This window comes from Electrophorus electricus, chromosome 23 (assembly GCF_041902795.1).
Source record: "Electrophorus electricus isolate QZ-2024a chromosome 23, ASM4190279v1, whole genome shotgun sequence".
Taxonomy (NCBI): domain Eukaryota; kingdom Metazoa; phylum Chordata; class Actinopteri; order Gymnotiformes; family Gymnotidae; genus Electrophorus; species Electrophorus electricus.
The window spans coordinates 8,294,190-8,314,499 of NC_137519.1; the positions used below are offsets into that span (position 1 = coordinate 8,294,190).

At 42.4% G+C, this 20,310-nt stretch overlaps 2 protein-coding genes across 7 annotated transcripts in view; one reads left to right on the forward strand and one right to left on the reverse strand.

Annotated features, from left to right (window-relative positions):
* The first annotated feature begins 7,730 nt into the window (after nt 1-7,730).
* sord (sorbitol dehydrogenase) lies at nt 7,731-11,893 on the forward strand. Of its 2 annotated transcripts, XM_027007381.3 has the most exons (9): nt 7,731-8,111; nt 8,320-8,353; nt 8,532-8,696; nt 8,806-8,965; nt 9,109-9,227; nt 9,555-9,620; nt 10,002-10,180; nt 10,761-10,882; nt 11,417-11,893. In XM_027007381.3, exons 1-9 carry the CDS (start codon nt 8,058-8,060, stop codon nt 11,580-11,582), a joined length of 1,065 nt encoding a protein of 354 aa, XP_026863182.1. In that variant the 5' UTR covers nt 7,731-8,057; the 3' UTR covers nt 11,583-11,893. The 2 variants fall into 2 exon arrangements, with proteins under 2 accessions (XP_026863182.1, XP_081562247.1); XM_081706121.1 differs by lacking the exon at nt 8,320-8,353 and having other exon boundaries at nt 7,738-8,111.
* A 549-nt stretch (nt 11,894-12,442) lies between these two features.
* apba2b (amyloid beta (A4) precursor protein-binding, family A, member 2b) overlaps nt 12,443-20,310 on the reverse strand; it is a 69,578-nt gene continuing 61,710 nt past the window's right edge. For all 5 annotated transcript variants that reach the window (XM_081706118.1, XM_081706120.1, XM_027007378.3 and 2 more), the window contains 6 exons: nt 20,029-20,214; nt 18,328-18,507; nt 17,227-17,439; nt 16,800-16,919; nt 15,688-15,828; nt 12,443-14,662 (listed from right to left, as the gene is read on the reverse strand). In XM_081706118.1, the coding sequence (XP_081562244.1) occupies nt 14,591-14,662; nt 15,688-15,828; nt 16,800-16,919; nt 17,227-17,439; nt 18,328-18,507; nt 20,029-20,214 (912 nt within the window). In that variant the 3' untranslated portion in view covers nt 12,443-14,590. The remainder of the gene's footprint in view (nt 14,663-15,687; nt 15,829-16,799; nt 16,920-17,226; nt 17,440-18,327; nt 18,508-20,028; nt 20,215-20,310) is intronic.

Consider the following 20,310-nt stretch of genomic DNA (forward strand, 5'->3'; position numbering starts at 1 on the left):
ACAGAATTCTAGAGAAAAACGTCAGGGACCACTGGGTCATAAATCATCTACATTTATAACATTAAACCTGTTTGCTTGTGACAATTTAATTCCCAGGTGTAAATCCTTTGTGCAAATGGGAAACAGGAACCCATAAACCTATGAATATGTCTGATATATAAAACCATGTATGGGCAGGGTATGCAAGGGGATGGAAACTTCCATGAAGAATTAGACTTGACTATGATGGAGAAGTTCAAATTTGTAATTTAAATTGATTTAAAATGATCATTCCTATTTTTTTCATAAATGCCAAAAGACACTGAGAGACAGATAATGGCAATTTAAAGGGCAAATTGGACTGAGGCTTTCCTAGTGTAATTACAAGAGTTTCAGGCCATTTAAAATATGATAAAAATATTTCTGGAGACTGAAAATTAGAAAAGATTTGTATGATTAATAAAACAAAAGTTTGGCATATTCCTTAATTAGCTAAAACATTGTACTAGTTCTTGAGGCTTTTGGTTTGGATTTTGCTAAGAACTGCTAAATCATAATTTTGTCTCTATGCCTCATAGTGTGGCAGTTAAGGACCAAATTGTCACACATTGCACCATTGCGCACTCCTTCAGGCTGATCAATGTCACGTTTCATAGTACAGCATGGACTCCATTCTTGTACAAACCAATTCCTATTGACCATGTTGTATTTGCAACTTATGCCCAAAAGTATGTGGACACCCCTCTTAATTATTGAGTCCAGGTGTTTCAGGCACACTTGAAGAAACAGAAGACTTTTCTTGTGTGTTGGGCAAGCTTATTGTGAATCTTTATTGGAAAATGCTTCTTTTATACAGTTTTCAGAGGCTGCCCTTCCAAAATATGTGCCTTGTGGTCTAACATGATTGACCTAGATAATATGTGAGGTTACACAAGAATACATACTTGCGTATAAATTGATTTCTGTTTTAAGTGTTGCAATGAGATACACACTGAGACTTATTGTTTTATTTTGTTTATGCCCTGTTTGCCTTCCAATCCTGCCTCTGATCCCTTTTCCTGCCAACCATGTGCTACAGGTGGTTTAGTCATTAAAGGCTCCATGGCACCCAGGTGCAGTTTTTGATCGCTTCAAGAGAGTAGATGGAACATGCAAATGAGCCGTTCAGGCAAAGCTGGAAGGTCCATGGTGGCTGGGCTGGTCCAACAGCCAGACAAACAGGAACTTGGATCAGAGGATGGCGACTTTGTGACAGGTTAGTTTATAAGATTCTGCCCTGCTAGTTTTGCCCGAGTCAAATGTAAGTACTGTTGTTGTAAATTGGAAGTGAGGGAGCAACCACAGCTCAGTCATGAAGTGGTAACCCATGCATGGTCACAGAGCAGAGCTGCCTAGTGCTGAAGTGTGTGGCACGTAAAAGTCTCTTATGCTCTCCAGCACTGTTCACTGCAGAGTTCCAAGATGCCCCTGGAAGCAACATCAGCACAAGAACTGTGTGTTAAGAGCTAAATAAAATGGGTTTCCATGGCCAGACATCCGCAAGCAGTTCAGCGTCGGCTGAAGTGGGGTAAAGCACGGTGCCACTGGACTCTGGAGCAATGTCAAGTCAAATCAAGTTAAATTTGTTTATATAGCACTTTCTACAACACACCTTGTCATAACACAACTTTAAAAACATGGGTTCAGGTCCTTGATGAGACAAACGCGAAAGGGGCAGGAATAAACTCTCTGGGTGGGTTTAAGGAAAAACCTTGGGAGGACCAAGACTCAAGAGTGAACCCATCCTCTAGTGGGAACTTCTTCAGTGGCGGGATGAATCATGATCCACTATCTGGAAGTCTTTTAGATTAATCTGGGTTTGGCAGATGAGACCAAGAGAGCAACACCTACCAGGGTGCTTAGTGCCAACAGTAATGTTTGGTGGAGAAGGGTTTGGACTAGAGTGGCAATGGATACTTACATGAAGAAGTCTGAACATTTTGTGGAAGCTAATGACATTACTAGAGGAATACAAGTGAGCGTGTTTTCAAGTCTCTCGGGGGCTACAAAACATGGGATGCTATGTAGTCTTCTCATTCCAGAAGAGCCTGGAGGAGCACAGATACTGCCACATTTTTCCCCCAAACCCATCATCATTGCTGAGCAATACCAGTGCAGGGAGGATGGGGGATATTGCTCAGTATTTGGCACTTTTGACAGCAATAGCAGAGCAGCACTACCTTTTACAACATGCACCACATGACAGTGTGCAACCTAACCAATAAAGCAATACAGATATAGTATTATACCTCAGTAATGCATTGAATGTGCATGCATTGTCTCTGTCTGGGGATAAATGTCACAATGAAAGTGAATTTATTCACAAGGCACAGCAATGTCATAACTGAAGCAGAAAAAAGCAGGAAAAGTCACATGGAGAGACAACCGTAAGAAGGAGCAAATACATAATGTGGGAACTAATGCCACAACAAGGAAAAAGGAAACAACCACAGACAGAACTAGACCTGCACAAGGTAACAGGTGGGGGGATTATGCACCTCTTATTTATAATGAGCCTAATCCATAGTAGACACAACTGATCTTTCAAACACAATATATTCTTTAGTTATAACTCAAAAATCCAAAAACATGAAAGAACTTTCATTAAAATATATCACAATAAGTATTTTATCAAAATATATATGTTGCGCAGTAATAGTTCTCAGGAAAATTCTTATTTGGCGAGTAACACAATGGCTAAATATGATATGTATTTATTGCGATCCAAATAGGTAGTCGAGTGTAAATGTTTTAATTAACATTAGAGGGGCTTTGCCTTTTAATGTATTTTGTATTGAACTGTGGTAGCTGTGAGGATAAGTAAATTCAAACATAAAAGTGGAGCTCAAAAGCAAAAAGGGAAATGCGAGCTGTTTGCTGAATCAAACTCTTCCTAAACTGGATGCTTACTTCAGAAAACAAGAGATTTTATGGTTTGTTTTTTCTGTACATTAGAAAATGCCAGAATTTGGGCTTGAAGTCTATCTTTTTTTTTGGGGGGGGGGGGGGGGGGGGACACAGGACTGATTTCCTATTGCACAAGGAGGTCTTAGAAAATCCCAGATTACATCCACAAGAGTGAGTGTAATAAACGAGGTTAGCTCTGTTAGTTCTGTATCATCAGCAAAATTGATGAGGCCTGAGGTTGAAGCACTGTCAGTTAGAAAGGAGCCCTGCCCCTCCTCTCTGGAGACGTCAACACTGAGCTAGCCCATATTCATCTGTGCTCTACTAGCATGGTCCTGAAGGCTTATACAGGTGAAGTGCTCATCTTCAAAGGAGTTATTGAAGTGAAAGTTAGGTCGTTCCGCTCCACTTGAATGTATTGAAGGATAATGCAACTCCACTATTTGGCTTTGAATGGCTCTGGAAAATCAGACTCCAATGCACTGAAGTCTGTACAGAGACTTCAGAGTCAGACTTCAGACTTCACACCAGATGCACTGCTATAGAGACATGCTGTTGTCTTCAAAGGGAATGAGAAGGCTTTGAAGCTACACAAAGTTTGAAATGCGGGACAGCAGCCTAAATTCTCCCAGGCCCTTAGTGGGCCATGTGAACTACAATCCAAGGTGGAAGTGCGTACCAGCAAAGCAAGCAGTTATATTACTGGTCCTGTTCAGTGTGTGGGCAACACCCATTGTACTGTTTATTAAGACGAACACTGGACTAAGAGCCAAAATCTTTAAGTGACCAGGAACCCATGCTCTGTGGAGCATTATCCCATATCTTACATAGAGGATTTATTTATATCACTTGAAGTCAAACAGCACTTTAACAAGCTGGATCTCTCACATGGTTACATGCAGTTTCCAGTCCATTTTTTTTTTTTTTTTTTTTTTTACAGCATATGGGCCACACATATCTGGATCTTCTGGAAATCAGGCTTGGCAGATATGGTGAGCCAGACAAAGGAGGCCTGATGCAATCACAGGGCTAACAATTCCAATTGTTGGTTCATAATTATCGGCATGGAGAGGTCAACATAAGGTAGTGTATCATCTAAAACTGATTTAGACTTCAGGGTGTCCAGCTCATATGCATTGTGTGGGCTGTTGTATATGATCCCTGTCAATTGGTTGCGTCTCTCTGTGTAAACTTATCCTGCTGGCATCCTACATCCTGCTACTACAGGCTGGATTGTCTCAGGCACTCATTTGTGCAATCTGCATGTTGTGTCTTGTCTAGCTTGTCTATTATGATACATCCTTGCTTTATTTGACCTAATAAAGAGCCAATGCTTGTTCTGGAGCTGCCATGGTTACTGCTTTCAGTTCTGCTTTTTTTCAGCAATTGGTAGGATTTTCTTGTCAGCCACCTCTGCTATTTGTTGATGGTACTTTGCCTGTAGGGGTTTATCCTGCCATGGCACCTCCTCTGTTTCCATGGTATCCATGTTCCCTATCAGTTTGATGCACTCTCTTCAGGTTATCCTTTTGGACCATTGTTTGGATGTCCATACAGTTGCAATCTAGAGATTTAGATTGAGCAGGTTATTGGGCCTGTTTAAGATGAGCTGGGTTATTACTTGGTAGTCAGTGAGAGTCGCCGACTACAGTCAGGGGAGGAGCTGAGCAGAGAACTGTCCGGCTGGCCGCTTTCGCCTGCCGCGCCTCACCTGAGCTGTAGCTCTCAAAGGATATATACAAAAATATATATAACATTTCTTTGGAGAATATAAAATTAAATTCGCATGCGAGAATAAGCTCCACACACACTAAATATTTTAATAGCTTGCATCGCTACAGTTTATGGGTGCATGTTTGTCAGGAGATTCTAGTCAATGCGGATTAAGCTCTGTCGTCACCAAGCCGTCTCTTGGCGCACGCTACCAATTGAAGAGCGACTGCCGGCGGCAGCTCTGAAACCTGCAGCTGCCTCGCTCTCAGGAGATCATAACGGCGTATGACTTGGCTGAAATTGGACAAAGAAATGAACCGGCATGCACCGTACCGAGCCAGGCCGTGACCGGGCTGCGCAGCGCCCTGTTAAGTCGATCAAGCGTACTTGTTGCTGCTTGTCCACATGGCTCCGCCACAGTCTCTCGACCTGTTACAGCAGCATGTGCTGTGTCGTCGGTGTAATAAAATTGTTCGTGTGGGTTTAAAATCTGGCGAAGTAGTTTCACTTATTGGGCCTAATAGCACACTCAAAAACACATAGGCTAATTTTGTTCAGTGCTATATTTAAATTTAAAGAAAACCAGTCAATCCTGGAATAAAGTTACGAATCTAAAAGTAACTATTAGAAAAGCTATTAGAAAATCTGGTACATTTACCTTTTCGGCATTTAGCCGACGTTCTTATCCAGAGCGATTTACAAAAGTGCTTTGTCATCTACTCATAGAGCGTATCCTAGCTAGTACAGCAGGTTAGAGTTCAAGGTACCGTTGAACAAGAACACTGTTGAAATACAGGAAACGGTGCCGATACCTAGAAGTGCAAAATAAGCATAAGCTCTATATCAGACAACGATAAGCGCAATAACAATACGAAACAATAAGTGCTAATGTTGTTACTCAACAGTAGTGTGACATTTCATAGGTGCAGGATCAATGGTGATTTAAATATTCCATAGTATGGTGTGGTAATTTGCTTTTAAAAATAGGGAAAACTGATATCATGGTAAGCCGACTCTTCTTTTGATGAAGTTTTTTTTTCTTCTGACGATTTTTCAATTGATCCCACACTGCTTCATGCTGAGGGTGGGACTCCGTTCCAGGCTGTAACTTTTCCATCTGTAAAATTGTATTGTGCTTAAAGTCATTACCGGGATAACCTGCTAGGGTCAAAAACTGAAGTAAGCGAGAGAACGAGCAAAGGTACCAAACACTAAAAAAAAAACAAGCATGTCGAGACATAGTCAAGGATCAGTCACATTAAGTAACTTTACTAGAAGGCATACGGGTCCTGTGCAAACACCACACCGCACGGAAAACCCGATTTATTTAGTGAGATAATCAGCGAGGGAACAGTGAAAGAGTATGATTAGGGCGCAGGCGTGGTGACCGGCCGTCAGGGAAAAAGGGTCGCATGAAGCCCTGATAATCTTGCTGACCGTCGCAAGTCAAATCTAGAGAGGATTGAGAGCCAAACCTTCTTAGCCTTCACATAAGATATCAAGAATGTTTTTGAAACCCCCCACAAAAAGGTTTTGTTACTCTTTATCACGTTGATGTTTATTTGCGTTAAACCTTTATGGTATTTATACTTAATAATGTTAATAATGGTTTGAATTTAAATAATGACGTTATAATCATTTTCGTAAACATTTACTTTTCAGAAAAGTAGCTTTTTCTTGGGTGGTCTAAGTCTTTTGTACAATACTGTGTACCCATGAGACAGCATTAAAGCCTAATAAAAAGACTCATACAAGCACGGACCATAATCATGTGTAATATTTCATTACATGTTTACCAAGGTATATGAACACTAGGCAATTAAAATTTATTGCATGTTTATCATATATAACCTGCAGGTTCATTTATGATGTCCAGCAATATGAAGTCCAAACCCTGACTGGGGAAGAATACAGGGGGGGGGGGGGGGGGGGGTGAAAGTACATAAATAATACATAAGATCTAAAAAAAAAAAAAAAAAAAAAAGGAAAAAAAACCCTGCATGGTGTGAATTACAACAGCTTTTCCTATTCAAATTCTCCAAGATTTCCAGGCAGTAGAATAGTTACTTTCTCCCACCATCCAACAATACTGTACTAAGAATTCAGTGGTCCTGATGTTGTGTTTCAGGTTTATTGGGAATTTGAACAGAACAAGAAAATGTTGACTGTTAAGTAGCCCATGTGGTCTAGAATGGAAGATGCTGAATTACAAATGATCAGTATACTGAAAATGAGAACACTCATTATCTTCCAGTGATGTGGTATGCCTGTTAATGGGTTTTGTCTGAGGTCAGGTTTTATAGGTGTGCTAGAACCAAGAGTTAGGTCATCCTCCAGCGAGGTAATATTGTTGAACCTATTAAGAAGAACCTGAAAACTTGGCATTTCTGTAAATTAGATTAAATATAAAGTGGTTAAACTGGCAAGGTCATGATTGCATTGTTATTTAGACCAGTTTTTTTGCAGCCTAAGTTTTATAATAGACGGGTGTATTGACGGGCGTATTGAAATATGGTTTACTCCCAGGTACGTCAGGGATGCCAGTGACTCGATGTCACCAGGAAGCGTCTTTAGGTGGTTTCAATCCAAATCTTTCCGTCAGGTTAAAAAAAATACACAGTATTAAACCAATAAACAAACAAACAACTTTATATATATATATATATATATATATATATATATATATATATATATATATATATATATATATATATATATATATATATATATACTTTTTTTAATTAATTAAAAAAAAAATCTTTCCACGAACTGACATTATAAAAATTCTAGTCTAAGTTCACGTTGTATTGAACATCAGCAGTTGTATACTTACTTCATCGGGGTAAAATATAGGGCTGTCAAACAGCCGTTTCAAAGTGATCAGCTTTGGGGAGGGGGGGGGGAATCAGTAATCAATAAGTTAGCTAGACGAGTTCCAGAACCTTATGACTTTCAGTTGTATTTACTATCAGATGCGTGGTATTTCCCCGGATACAGTCTGTGCAGTTTCCGGGTAGGCTATTTCTGGCTGCTTACACCTACAGTTGTCTTCATAGTAGCCCATATTTTGTGTAAGTTTAGGACATTTTAGAACTTAATCATTATGAAATTTTGATGGCGTAAACAACATCTGCATTACGTCTAAGCAATAGGTACACAGTCCAAAAGAGCAGAGATGGGCATGTTTATTACTTTCCTAATTAGGCATGGCTGTATGAAATAACTATGCAAAAAGAGCATAGTGTTAGCCCACCATTACTGCACCCTGCGCAGCTTTGATCACCTTGAATGGAGTTTGCTTGAAAACTAGGTGGTGCTTGTGAATCACATGATAATACTGTGTAGTGCAATTTAACGCTGTAGTTTTAATGGTTTTAACGTAACGTTATATAGAGCACTGGAACAGTCAGTTAAAGAACATGGACAAAGACAACCTTTCTGCGGTCTTGCACGCCAAAGGAGACCTAAGGCTGGTATGCTATTCATTTCAGTGATCTTCAGATCGTGCACACAATTCTTTTAAAAATTGTAGCTAGTAAGATTCCAGTCAGTTTACTTTACTTGAAACGGGGACACGAGTGTGTTTTGGAATTTGGCTAACAATTTGTAGTTGCATTCGATCCATGCAACCACTGAACATTTAAATTCGTCCATTTACTGGTGTCATTCGCGCCGTTACAGGAACAGCGTCCCATTCCGGAACCTGGGCCAAATGGTATGGATCATGCATGACCATGCAAACGATCGGTACTAGCGTTACATGTGCAGTCGCGACCACCCACATTGTGCTCTTTGCCCCCTGGGCTGCGTGATGTTATGCGTGTTGTGTAGGTTAGTTGTGTAAACTTCTGATTCAAGTTTCTGTGCTTTTGTTTCTTTTGCTTGGCCATTAGAGGTATTGCTTAAAATGCACTCCGTCGGGATCTGCGGATCGGATGTGCACTACTGGCAGCACGGCCGAATCGGAGACTTTGTTCTTCAGAAGCCGATGGTACTAGGTCACGAGGCCGCTGGGCGCGTGGTCCAAGTGGGCTCTTCAGTGACGCACCTCAAACCAGGCTAGTGCTCTCGGGCTGGGTTACGGCAGTTTAATATGACACGGTTATTGCCGGGTCACAATTAACTTAATTAATTCACAATTATCCTCATTCGATTAATTGTCCACAGGGGACAGGGTGGCTATTGAACCAGGGGTTCCTCGCGAAATGGATGAGTTCTTCAAATCTGGTCATTACAACCTGTCACCCACAGTGTTGTTCTGCGCAACGCCACCTGACGATGGCAACCTTTCTAGATACTACAAACACAACGCCAATTTCTGTTACAAGTCAGTTTTCCAGCGCAGCGTTACACATTTAACGTTGTGTATTAACTAGCAGCAGGCAAAAACATACCCACCAAGTTGCAAGATAAGCCATGAAATCTATCTCGCCGTTGCTCATGCTCAGTCATCGTGATTTCTGTGAGCAGACTGCCTGACACCTTGACATTTGAGGAAGGGGCTCTGATTGAGCCTCTGTCAGTGGGCATCCACGCGTGCAGGAGAGCTGGGGTCACCCTGGGCAGCTCTGTGCTCATCTGTGGAGCAGGTTAGTGGTTGGTTGCTGCGTGGATTTTCTGTGACGCATTAACCATACGCTCTGTGGAGTAACGGTTTTATTTATTTATGCTGTTTAGTTATAGGTGTTTAAACCCTTTATTATAAGTACTGCACAATGTGTAGTAGTGTAGTACTAGTACTTCCTTTATTTTCTATTCTCTCCTGTCTTATTCTGTTTTATACATTTATATATTTTTTAATTCATTTATAAGTTTGTTTGTTTTTTTAGAATAAAACCTTTTATTTAATGTCAGAGCAAAAGTACTTTGTCTGATAACAGATCAAATCCTTACTATTTCGTTGTGTCCACTGACAGGACCGATTGGACTGGTCTCTCTACTGGTAGCTAAAGCAATGGGTGCATCTCAGGTTGTAATAAGTGGTAAGTCACACTTGCACATGAGTCCTGCTCACATCTTATATTTGTTTCTGACTAAAGCAAATATATCAGACATATCTGTCAGTCATGGGTTCCATACTGCAAAAAAAGTTTATCAGGACTAACTCATTTTTCATAAATTTAGGATTTATAATTAATGTTAAGGAACAGACTTCAGACAGGGGTAAAATAGTGTGGAACCCTATAATTCACCCCAAAACCCCTCCTGCAATAATAGTTTATTATTCAGGATCATACCTGTGTATTAAAATATAAATACTGTCCTATCCTACTTTGAATCATTACAAATAAAAATATAAATTTTCTAGAACCTAAAACGTTGCGGACATGTATACTAAAGATGGATTTTTCTTGTACCCGAAGACCTGTCTGCTGAGAGGCTGGCCAAGGCAAAAGAGTTAGGAGCTGACTTCCTTCTCCCTGTGAAGAGAGAGGATGTACCACAGGAAATGGCCCGGCGTGTGGAGGGCATGCTGGGGGGTCAGCCTCAGATCAGCATAGAGTGTACCGGTGTAGAGAGCAGCATTCAAACGGCGATCTATGTAAGTACTGCATAAATTTTTGTGATGGTGCAAATTAGAAATTCAGCTGAGCACCTGGGTCCTCAGGACTGGAGTCGAGATCCCAAGTTTTACAGCAAACAAACCTCTTGACTAGTGGTCACCAGCTCTGCTCCTCAGTTCTAACTTCCTGCAGTTTAAATGCAACATTCATCGAACAGCCATAATCCTGCTAATCCGTCCCTGCTCAAAACCCTGATTGGCTGGATGAGGTGATGCAAGCAGGAACTAAACTCTACAGGCCAGTCTCCTGAACAAGGCTGGTGACCACTACAGTAAACTTTGCACAGTGCTGTGGATGTCGAGGACAGCAAGAGGCTTCCCTGCAAATCAAGGATCCTTGGCTGAGCTGTTAACTAGTGCTGGCAGAGACATACTGCCGGGTATATGTATGTGCACACTATGTCCATCACACTACACGCTAAAGGTGTGCGTACTGCATGCTGCCTGCACTGGACACTACCTCCGTCACGTTACACGCTAAACATCTGCACTGCATGCTGCCTGGACTGGAAACTACCTCCGTTGCGCCACACGCTGAGGATGTGCGCACTGTGTACAGGCCACACGCTCCGGGGGTGTGGTGGTGCTGGTAGGGCTGGGAGAGGAAATGACCAGAGCACCGCTCCTCAACGCGGCCATCAGAGAAGTGGACATCAGGGGCGTGTTCCGATACTGCAACACGTAAGTCACATGGCACGCTACATACGTGTTGATGGTGCTGGCAGCCAATCGGAGATGATTCCTGGCCTGCTTATTCACAATAGCTTTTGGTCAAAGTGCAAAAAGAGACATATTTTACGCTTTTGCTTTTCCACAATTCAACAACATTGCCTGTGCTCTTTGAAAGACATCAGTACTAACATCTGAATTCAACTTCTGTAATGTGTTGTACACCCTGTGAAGAATCAGTAGTTTTCGGATCATTAATTTTCTAAACTGATCTCCTCTAATGGGCTGCTGTAAAGGGGCACTGTGTGGCAGTGGCGGAGATGATGGAGAGTTGGGCAGTGAATTGAAACAATGACTCCCAGACTAGGAGTGTTTTATTCGGGTGGAGTCAGACATTTCACCCCACACCGAGTAGCAAAGCCAAACGGCTTGTATTGCAGATTCTTTCTAAAAAAGGAAATTCCACATAGTCACACCTGGCAGATACACTGACAAGTTGCATATACCTGATGCCATAGTGTTGTTGTTTGTCTCTTCATTGGCCAGGTGGCCCACAGCTATCGCCATGCTGGCCTCTAAACACATAAATGTGAAGCCACTGGTCACGCATCGCTTCATGTTGGAGCAGGCCGTGGAGGCGTTTGACACCGCACGGCAGGGGCTCGGAATCAAAGTCATGCTGAAATGCGACAAGAATGACCAGAAGCCCTGAGGGAAGGGGAGGAGCCAAGCACCCTTTCAGTGATGACTAATCATGGCTGCAGAGCCATTTTATCTAGCTACACCCTCTGTCGCTTCCACTGTCCTTCCTAGGAATGATCTTTTCTAGAAATGTTTATTACTTCAATTGTCCTGTTTTAGCTATGAAATTGATTAATATTTTTGATTTTGTAATTTTCCACCTGGCACTTGGCCAGTATTAAAGGAGAGTTTTATTATTAATAAGCTTTAGATTTTTATATTCCTCTTTGAATTACCTCTGTGTTTGAAATGTGCTTTACAAATAAACTTGATTTGCTTTTTTGTGTGAGGCTGCTTCAGGTTAGACTCAAACATTTGTCATGGGTTAATCTTTACAAGAGATGGTTAAACACAGATCCTCATACTTGCTCTGCTCACCCCTCGAAATGAAGACTCATAGGAGTGTGCGCTTTTGTCTTGTCCACTTTCTCTGTAACTTGGAGACCCAACGAAATACTCAATGAGCAGCATTTCACAAGCTGCAATGTCTTATTTTGACCACCAGGGGGTGATGGGCCTCAACATTTTGTTATAAACATTTATCAAACAATATCAATCAGTTAAAATGCTACAATCAAATTTTCTTCCTCGAGTTGCCCATCATAATTCCAGAAACCTATCCTGCAGACTGAATAACTATATTTTATTTCATGTGAGGCATTCATTATAGAGGGTTGGAGAGCAGGGAGCTATTTGGATCACTGCCAGTACTGGAAGGGGTTTGTGCTGGTGTGGATCCAAGCGTCCAGGTCATTTGAATAACAGACCCCATCAAACAGCCTGCAGCTGGGCCAATGGCTGTAAATCAAAACCACAAATAGAGGCCAGAAGGAGGTTGTTACACTTTATTTTTTGTTTATTTTTTGATTTCTTTTGCCTTTTTTTTTGGTATAATGACATTTAGACTGCATGCAAACAGGTAATTATCTCTGTGATTGGTTGGCTTTTCTCGTTTAACCTTTATTAGATTTTCAAAAGCGTTTCTTACTCTGGGGTAAGGCTTCTGGTCACAGTGTGAATTTATTATCTCAGAGCCGAGGCCCGACATGGGGGAGGGGGAAGAAGGGGTGTCAACAGAGTCAGTGGTTTCCTACATGGGCACAATACTAAACAAGGTTTGCATTTATGTACACACATTCTAATACTGCGCAAGGCAATGAACACACTACTGACATCACATTTACATTCACAATCAACTCGAAAGGGTTTCCCGTTGAGCACACACAAAAATGGACATAACACACGTTAAAAAATATCCTCTCGAATCTCATACAACTCGAATGCCTTTGAAATAAAAGAAATTTATAGCAAGTTACATTTTTTGTTTATTTATTTGATTATTGATGGGGTAGGACAAACCCATTAATTGTCTTGTAGTTATGGCTGATTACAAAAGATTTGCACGCTCCCATGTTACAAAACCGCAGTCTTAAAATGATTTGCTTGATTTAATGCCCACCAAATAAAGAAAACTCGATCTTTAATTTGATGATGAATAAGAATACAAAAATGTTACTTTCAATTAGTTGTTACTTCGTATGTACACTGGTTCTAAAACTTCTTTCTTCTTTCTTTCAAAGTCGAGGATATGCTGACTTAAGACCATTACATTCTGGTGAAGATGTATAAAAGTTATTATTTTTGTTGTAATGTGCCATATATTGCATTGAGGTTAGGTAACAGTAGCAATCACTATATCTAACGATGTCACTTATTACTCACGTGTTGAGGTTTCTGCAGCTGTAGCACAGACCTGGTAGGGAGTGGGCGGAGGAGGTCCATTCTCAGCTAGTTCGGCTCAAGGTCGTGCTTCTTTACAGGGCTTGAGTCTCTTTCTGTTAAACTGATGACTGGGCAGCATGAGACATTCACCTCAGAAAGAACACCGAAAAGCCTTCCCCACTGCTGCTACTCTATTTGAAGTGATAAGCATATTTACAGATGGTAAAATATAGCCCTCGATGTGTTCAGTGAAGTAAACCAACATTCACTGTAAGATAATAGGGAATTGAAGTTGTTCCCATTCCAAAAAAGAAGGAGGTTTTAATTCCGTAAAACAAGATGTAGCATCTCATGTTGTAAAACTCAACTCTTTTGTAGTGTAATATGGTTGTATAGCAGTGGTTTGGGGTCAAACAGCAGTTTGCTGGGAATTCAGGTGCATATTCTCCGAGGAGAACATCCAGTATTACTGGCAGCAGATAGATAATGTTAAAAGGATACATTTTTTAATGATAAAAATGGGTATGTTTGTTAGATTTTGGTTGTAGCTTACAAAACTAGCCTGGCAGAGTCTACTGAGATCGAACTAAGTAGCTGCAAGCAGTCACGACGGCATCTACAGTTAGGACAGAGAGCCGTGTTATTTTCTGTTATGAGAGTTGTAGTTTTAAAAAATAAAAATAAAAAGCTGCGTACCTCAGTATCTTTTTTTCTGGAACAACTTTTCCCCTCAATACAGTTCTGATACAGCCTCCAGTTTTGCTATTTTTGGACATTACATGGGTGGCCTTCTCACCCTGGCTTTTCCATTCCTGTCATGTGTCAGAATGAGTAGCTATGTACATCACAAACTCTCCAGCACAGTCCAAACAGGAGCAAGACATTAGCATTCATTACGAAGAAACAAGAAGGGAAGCCGAAATAAATATACAGTGGCTCCCCTTTTTATTTGCATACAGGAAAGAAAAAAAAACATGAAGCATTGGCTCCAATTAGTCATCATCTGACAGAACTCCCACTGCATGTACACACAGCACAAACAAAACCCACAGAATCATCAGCAAATGGCTGACCGTTAAAGAACGTGTCAGGAGAAAACAAGAGTGTGATGAGTTACTTTCTGTGGAGGCAAAAAAACCAAAAGACAAACCCACGACGGAGAATCTGGAGGATGACGAAACAAAGATCCTTAGATGGAGCTGCGTCTCCCAAGAGTGGGCGTGGACCAGTTGCTTACCCCACCCGGGACACGTTCAGTCATATGTACATAGGAGTCTCCTGTCCAGTCAGGAGTCTAAACATGGCCGCCGGCATTGTCTTCATATGGATCTGTTTACACGAGAAATGGACAGTGTTTATTTTTGCAGCCATAATTACGAGATTTCTGAGATTGAGCTAGAATATGCAGTGGTTATTTTAGTCATCTGGAGTTCTGAGTTATTCTTTGTAATTAATGTACACTTTTCTGTGTATAGCATTATATATTTGATTTTAAAGTATTACAACATGCCATTGTTAGACTGCTGAGGAATATCCATTACTGTAAATTAAAACCAGCATAATGCTTTAAGATCTGATGTAGTCCAACAACCTGTTCAGCAGTATTTACACAGGTCATCTGAAGCCAGTGATCAAGATGCAAATTAAGTGGGGAATTATTTTGAGTAGTGGGAAATTAAAGTAGCAGCTGAGCTAATAAAACAAGTACTTACAGGAAAGAGGTTTAAACATTGAATTAGAAATATTAGTAACATAAAACAAAGGATCATAGCGATTCTGTATCCTTATAAAATGATCTGTGTACATAGTAGCAGAGGCCTCTGCAGGCCTTTGCAAAGGATTCTGGGTAAGCTTATGCAGACCTCTGTGTAAGGCACATCATCTCTCCATCAGGTACAGGATGGTACAGAAAAACAACCTTATGTAAGCTGACACCATTTTTTTTTAAAAAAAGAGAAATATTCTCTTGGACTGTAATAGTACCAAGCTTCAACTGGTATATGTATTGGATATCAATTTGCATATATTGAATAATGTATGGTTTGGATATAATGTATTTGGATTTTAAACACTAGTATGTAAAAGAAGGTGGGGCAATTACACAATCACTCCTGAAAACTATTTTGGGTTCTTAGTGTGATAGACATTCTCTGGAGGATGCCTCAATAAAGCTTGTCAACGTTGACCTGCAGTGAAGAATGGGACCAGCTATTCTCTTCAACTAATTCTCAAGTCTGAATTTTTATTCTTGGATGAAATAGAAATTATTATGCCAGCATATAGAGGATTTTAGGAACAACATAGCTCTGAATGAAGACTAGTATTCCCAGTATGAACTGGTTCCGAGGCCTTACCTCTCCCACGGAGTTGGACAGAGCTTGTACGATCTTCTCATGGGCTGTGGCTACCACACTTTGACTGTTGATCTCGATGATTCGATGGCCGACTCGCACACCACCCCGCTCGGCTATCCCACCCCGCATCAGACTGCAGATCTGCGTGGACAGATGACACCCAGGATAACCTCAGCACAGTGGCCTTTGACCTGCATGTGCAGGGCTGTGTGCATTTAGCCGCCTGGGCTGTACTGTGACTTCTTTTCTGAACATAACTTTGAATCAGCACTACTTCAAGGATTCAGTCAAGTGACAGAATCTACAGCAGATCTATTTGTGAAATGATATAGGAAAAACATTAAATGATGTATTAAGCAGGGATCCTTAAGCAGGGTTTACACTGCATGATTGTTTTGCCCCCTGAGGTGCCCTTTTCTAGTTACTTTCAAATGGGTGCCTTTTTTTTTGTTGCTCTACTCATTTTGCTCACGCCTCACATTTATGTGCCCTGGGTATATATGACCATGTTCCAGGATGCCCAAATTGGAAAAAGTTCAACTGGAAACAACCCAGTAGGCTACAGGGCTTTTTTGTTGTTGTTGTTTGTTTGGAGGTTCTTTGTTCATTTTTTTCCTGAGCAGCAGACAAATAACAGTCATAAATAGTCATAAACAGACTTCTTGTTGCAGGGCAGATTATTCTAAATTTGATTTTTAAAAAACCCTAGAAGGCTTGGAGTTTATGAGTGCTGCATATGAAATGTCAGATTAGTCTTTTATCTTTTTTGATACATTCTATAGGTTACTGTTATCAAGCAAGTAATGTTACCTAATATTAGCTTGCTAAAAAAAACAACAGATGATTGACAGTTATGATGCAACTACTGCATGGCAACAAAAAGTCGTGCAACCAGACCCAGCCTTCAGAACAGCCAGTATGAACTCAAAGGGGCAATAAGGCAGTGCCTGTGTGCTTTGGGCTTTTCCCTTTTAAAAACACACCGTTTGAGCCCCCAGAGGGTTTTTGGTTTTTTTTGCATGTGATTCTAGAATGCTAGGTATGATTCTAGAATTTGATTAATATTTAGGAACAACAAGGAAGCGTACAAGGTTTGCTCTCTTGCTACTCACAATGCCGTTCTGCACGCTGAAGCCCAGCTGGTACTTGAGATCAGGCCTCTTGATAAGGACTGTGGTCACAGGCGGACAGCTCACGATGTTCAGCTTCACATGCACCTGGTTCTTCAGGCCCTGAGGCAGCCCAGGATCAATGAGAGCATGGATCATACGCTATGCCTCCACACCACTCCTTACACACTCACATCAGGATTATGATTGTTTTCCTCCAGACGCACGCTGCGTACATCCCAGTAACACATCATCTTTGTTCACCTTTATACTGATCTTTTCATGTGTCCATTAATCCACACAAAAGTTGACCATAAACTACTTATGTATTTACAGAAATCATTACAGAGAAAAAAGAGAATTCGGCCAAATGATTGCAAAATACTGTTTGTTGGTTCAAGTTCGCCTTGAGTGATGACCTTGTGCACACCTTGATGATTCCCTGACAGGTGGCGAGGGGTAGCCCCACCAGACTGGTGTTGTTGATGGACATGATCTGGTCTCCGATGCTCAGCTTTCCTGAGCGCGCGGCCGGCCCTCCATTCATCATGTTTGCCAGGATCACGGTGGGCAGGATGGAGCCCCAGCCAGACTCCACTATTACGACGCCGAGGATCTCGCCCTTCTGCTTCTCCAGATGCAGCTGTTTCGGAACGAGAGAGGACCAAGAGAGAGGAAGGGAGAGGGGAGAGTGTGAGAAAGAGAGATAAGGAGATGGAGGGATAAAAGAGAGAGCAACCGAGTGTTTAGAGAAGGAGAGAAGCAGAGGCAGCAGCACGCAGACAGAGGGTCTGCATGAGAAGAAGGCAGATTCGTTGAACAGAGACCAAAAGTAGAGGGAGAGGCAGCCTCAGCCTCGGAGAGGATGAAGAGAGAAGCGAGAGTGCAGGAGGAAGGTAAATGAGTACTGGAGTGCTGATTGCCTCAGAGGATGCAGTGAAGAGGGACAACGTGAGGCAATTAAGGAAGGCAATTGAGTACAACACACCACATTAGCCAAACACCGAAGAAGGTGCTATAGAAGTTTTAACAGGACTAAACAACAATGAGGGTCCGCAACAGTAGCCATAGTAACCTGTATGCACCTAGGTGGCTCAGGCCATATGTGCATTGCTCCCATGAGCTTCGCTGCACATAGAGAACACTGAAGAACTCCTCTAAGGTCAGTCCTAAAGGCACAGGGGACCCAGGACAGAACATGGAGTATCATCTAAACACAGGTGGGAATTCCATTCTCAAGGGCTCTGCCTCCAGTGCAGTGAGCTTAGTGTGTGGGTTAACTGCCTCATGTTTAATGCATAGGCATCAAGCCCTCAAGACAGCTGTAGCAAGCTAAACTCTGAAAACAACAAAATCCTGGCAGCCTGTGGGAACCTCTGCAGGCCCTGCAAGATGCTTTCTCCCTGATGCCACCATCCTCAGCTTCACTGTAACTGCCCTGTACTGGGGGGGGGGGGGGGGGGGGGGTGTAGCATATCAGCCTTGTCGGTGCTCATCCAAGAAGTAGCAAAAGTGCTCACAGCTGTCTCACCTCCTTGCAGTTCTCCGAGTTAGAGAAGTGGATGAGGTCGTCGTTGTACATCTCCTGTGTGTTGATGATGTCGCTGTACTCCTTCTGGCTCAGGTCCTCCGGGTTGATGCCATTGGCCCGCAGGAACTCTTGGTAGGCCACGCTGAACGCCTGCCCGATAGACTGGGCGATGAGTTGGGCCTGGATCAACGCGGGAGTGCAACGAGACACAAAGTCCAGCTGAGCCAAAATGAACGCAACGAGCAAAGATCAGGACATGCTTTCAGCTTTTCAGACAGGACACAGTGCGTAACTCTGAAACTCCTGCATGGCACTGCCAGAGTTTGGATTTTTAGCTTTTTATTTTCCTGTTATTTCCCACTATGGGATCCTCTGCCTTTTCTGTTACTCGACACTCAGATTCACGCACATTCAGACACAGACGTTATCTGCCACTCTTTTTATCCTGAGCTGGCCAGTTGTGAATCAGATATATATAACATGTAGTTCTGCATATGACGGTGTGTCACGTCCCATCCGAGTCGAATGAGTTTAGTTCGACGCTGCTCTGGCCTTGCATGGCCCTGCACCAGTTTTATTGATTTTGCTTCCACACTTAAAAAAGGTTCCCCCTTGTGCACTGCCTAAATAAAGACCCGGGCATGTCCTCTGAAGATGCAACAACACAGAAGTACACACAATTTGAAGCAGGGTGAATCTGACTGTTCTGCCTGGAAGGCTTTCTTTTAAAAAAGGGAGAATCGATGGAAAGGCAATCCTCACTCCGATTCCGCACACAATCGTGGGTGCTCTCTGCCTTTTGCTCAAGCTATCTGTCTCTCATGTGAGGGAGAAGGGGTGCTTTTGCACAGTCAGCCCCCGGACCGCTGTCGAGGGCGAGGTAATGAAAGTGCTCGAAGCCTTTGATTATCACAAGAAGCCCGGCAGTTCCTGAGCAGACAGCATGGCTGGCTATCAGTGTGCAGTACCACAGCCATTGGGCCCTTACAGATCTCTAAGCATGCAGCTAAATGCCCTAGGAGAGGCTGAGGGCCCTGAGGGGACTAAAAATAACTGTTCAAGTGTGTGGGTGTGGGGCTCATCTAACAGCACACACACACACACACACACACACACTCTGATCGTAGCATGCACACACACTCTCACTCTGATCATTTCTCTCTCTGTCTGTTCCTCTCTACGTGGGAGAGGGCTATTTGCTAGTCTGCGTGACTGAGAGCCGCAGTGCAGGGCAGGAGAGTGGTTAGCGAGTGGTTAGGATTTCATCCTTCCAGAGCACATGCTTCAGTAAGCAGAGGTTCCTCTGACACTGGACCTGACAGGACCTTAGTGCCCAAACATGCTTCTGTGTATAAGGGAAACCATGGTAACCATGGGCCAAAAGAATATCATAGCATGATTACAGACATAGACTCTTATTACTGGTTCTGTAGATGGAACGGAAATTTGGCATGTGGGACTGAATTATACATATTGAGACTCTTGCTAAAGGAAAAAACAACATATGTGCAATCTATACACTGAGGCACACACCAAACATTACACTGTTTCCCCAACTCTCTCATGCTTGCTTTCTGTCACATACACAGACATACTCAAACACACACTCTCCCATGCACACTGTTTTTCACACACACCCGCACACACACCCGCACACACTCCCACACACAGTCTCTCTCACCCACAACTCCCCATACTCACATCCTCTGACTCAAACACATGGCAGATCATCTTGTACTGTTTCTTGCCCTGCGGTGCCCCGGCGGTGGTCTCGATGCAGTCCTGCGAGGCAGAGCGCGGCATCCGCCTCCGAGCCATTAGCACCACGATGTTTCCGATGTCGGCGATGTACGAGATGGTGCGCAGGGCGTTGTCCATCATCGTCTCCTGCCAAACAACAGCACTGGCAATCACAGTGGCCTCTTTCCTCCCCACATGCAGCAGACTCGTTTTGTTCTCATCAAATTTATCGAGTCATTATTT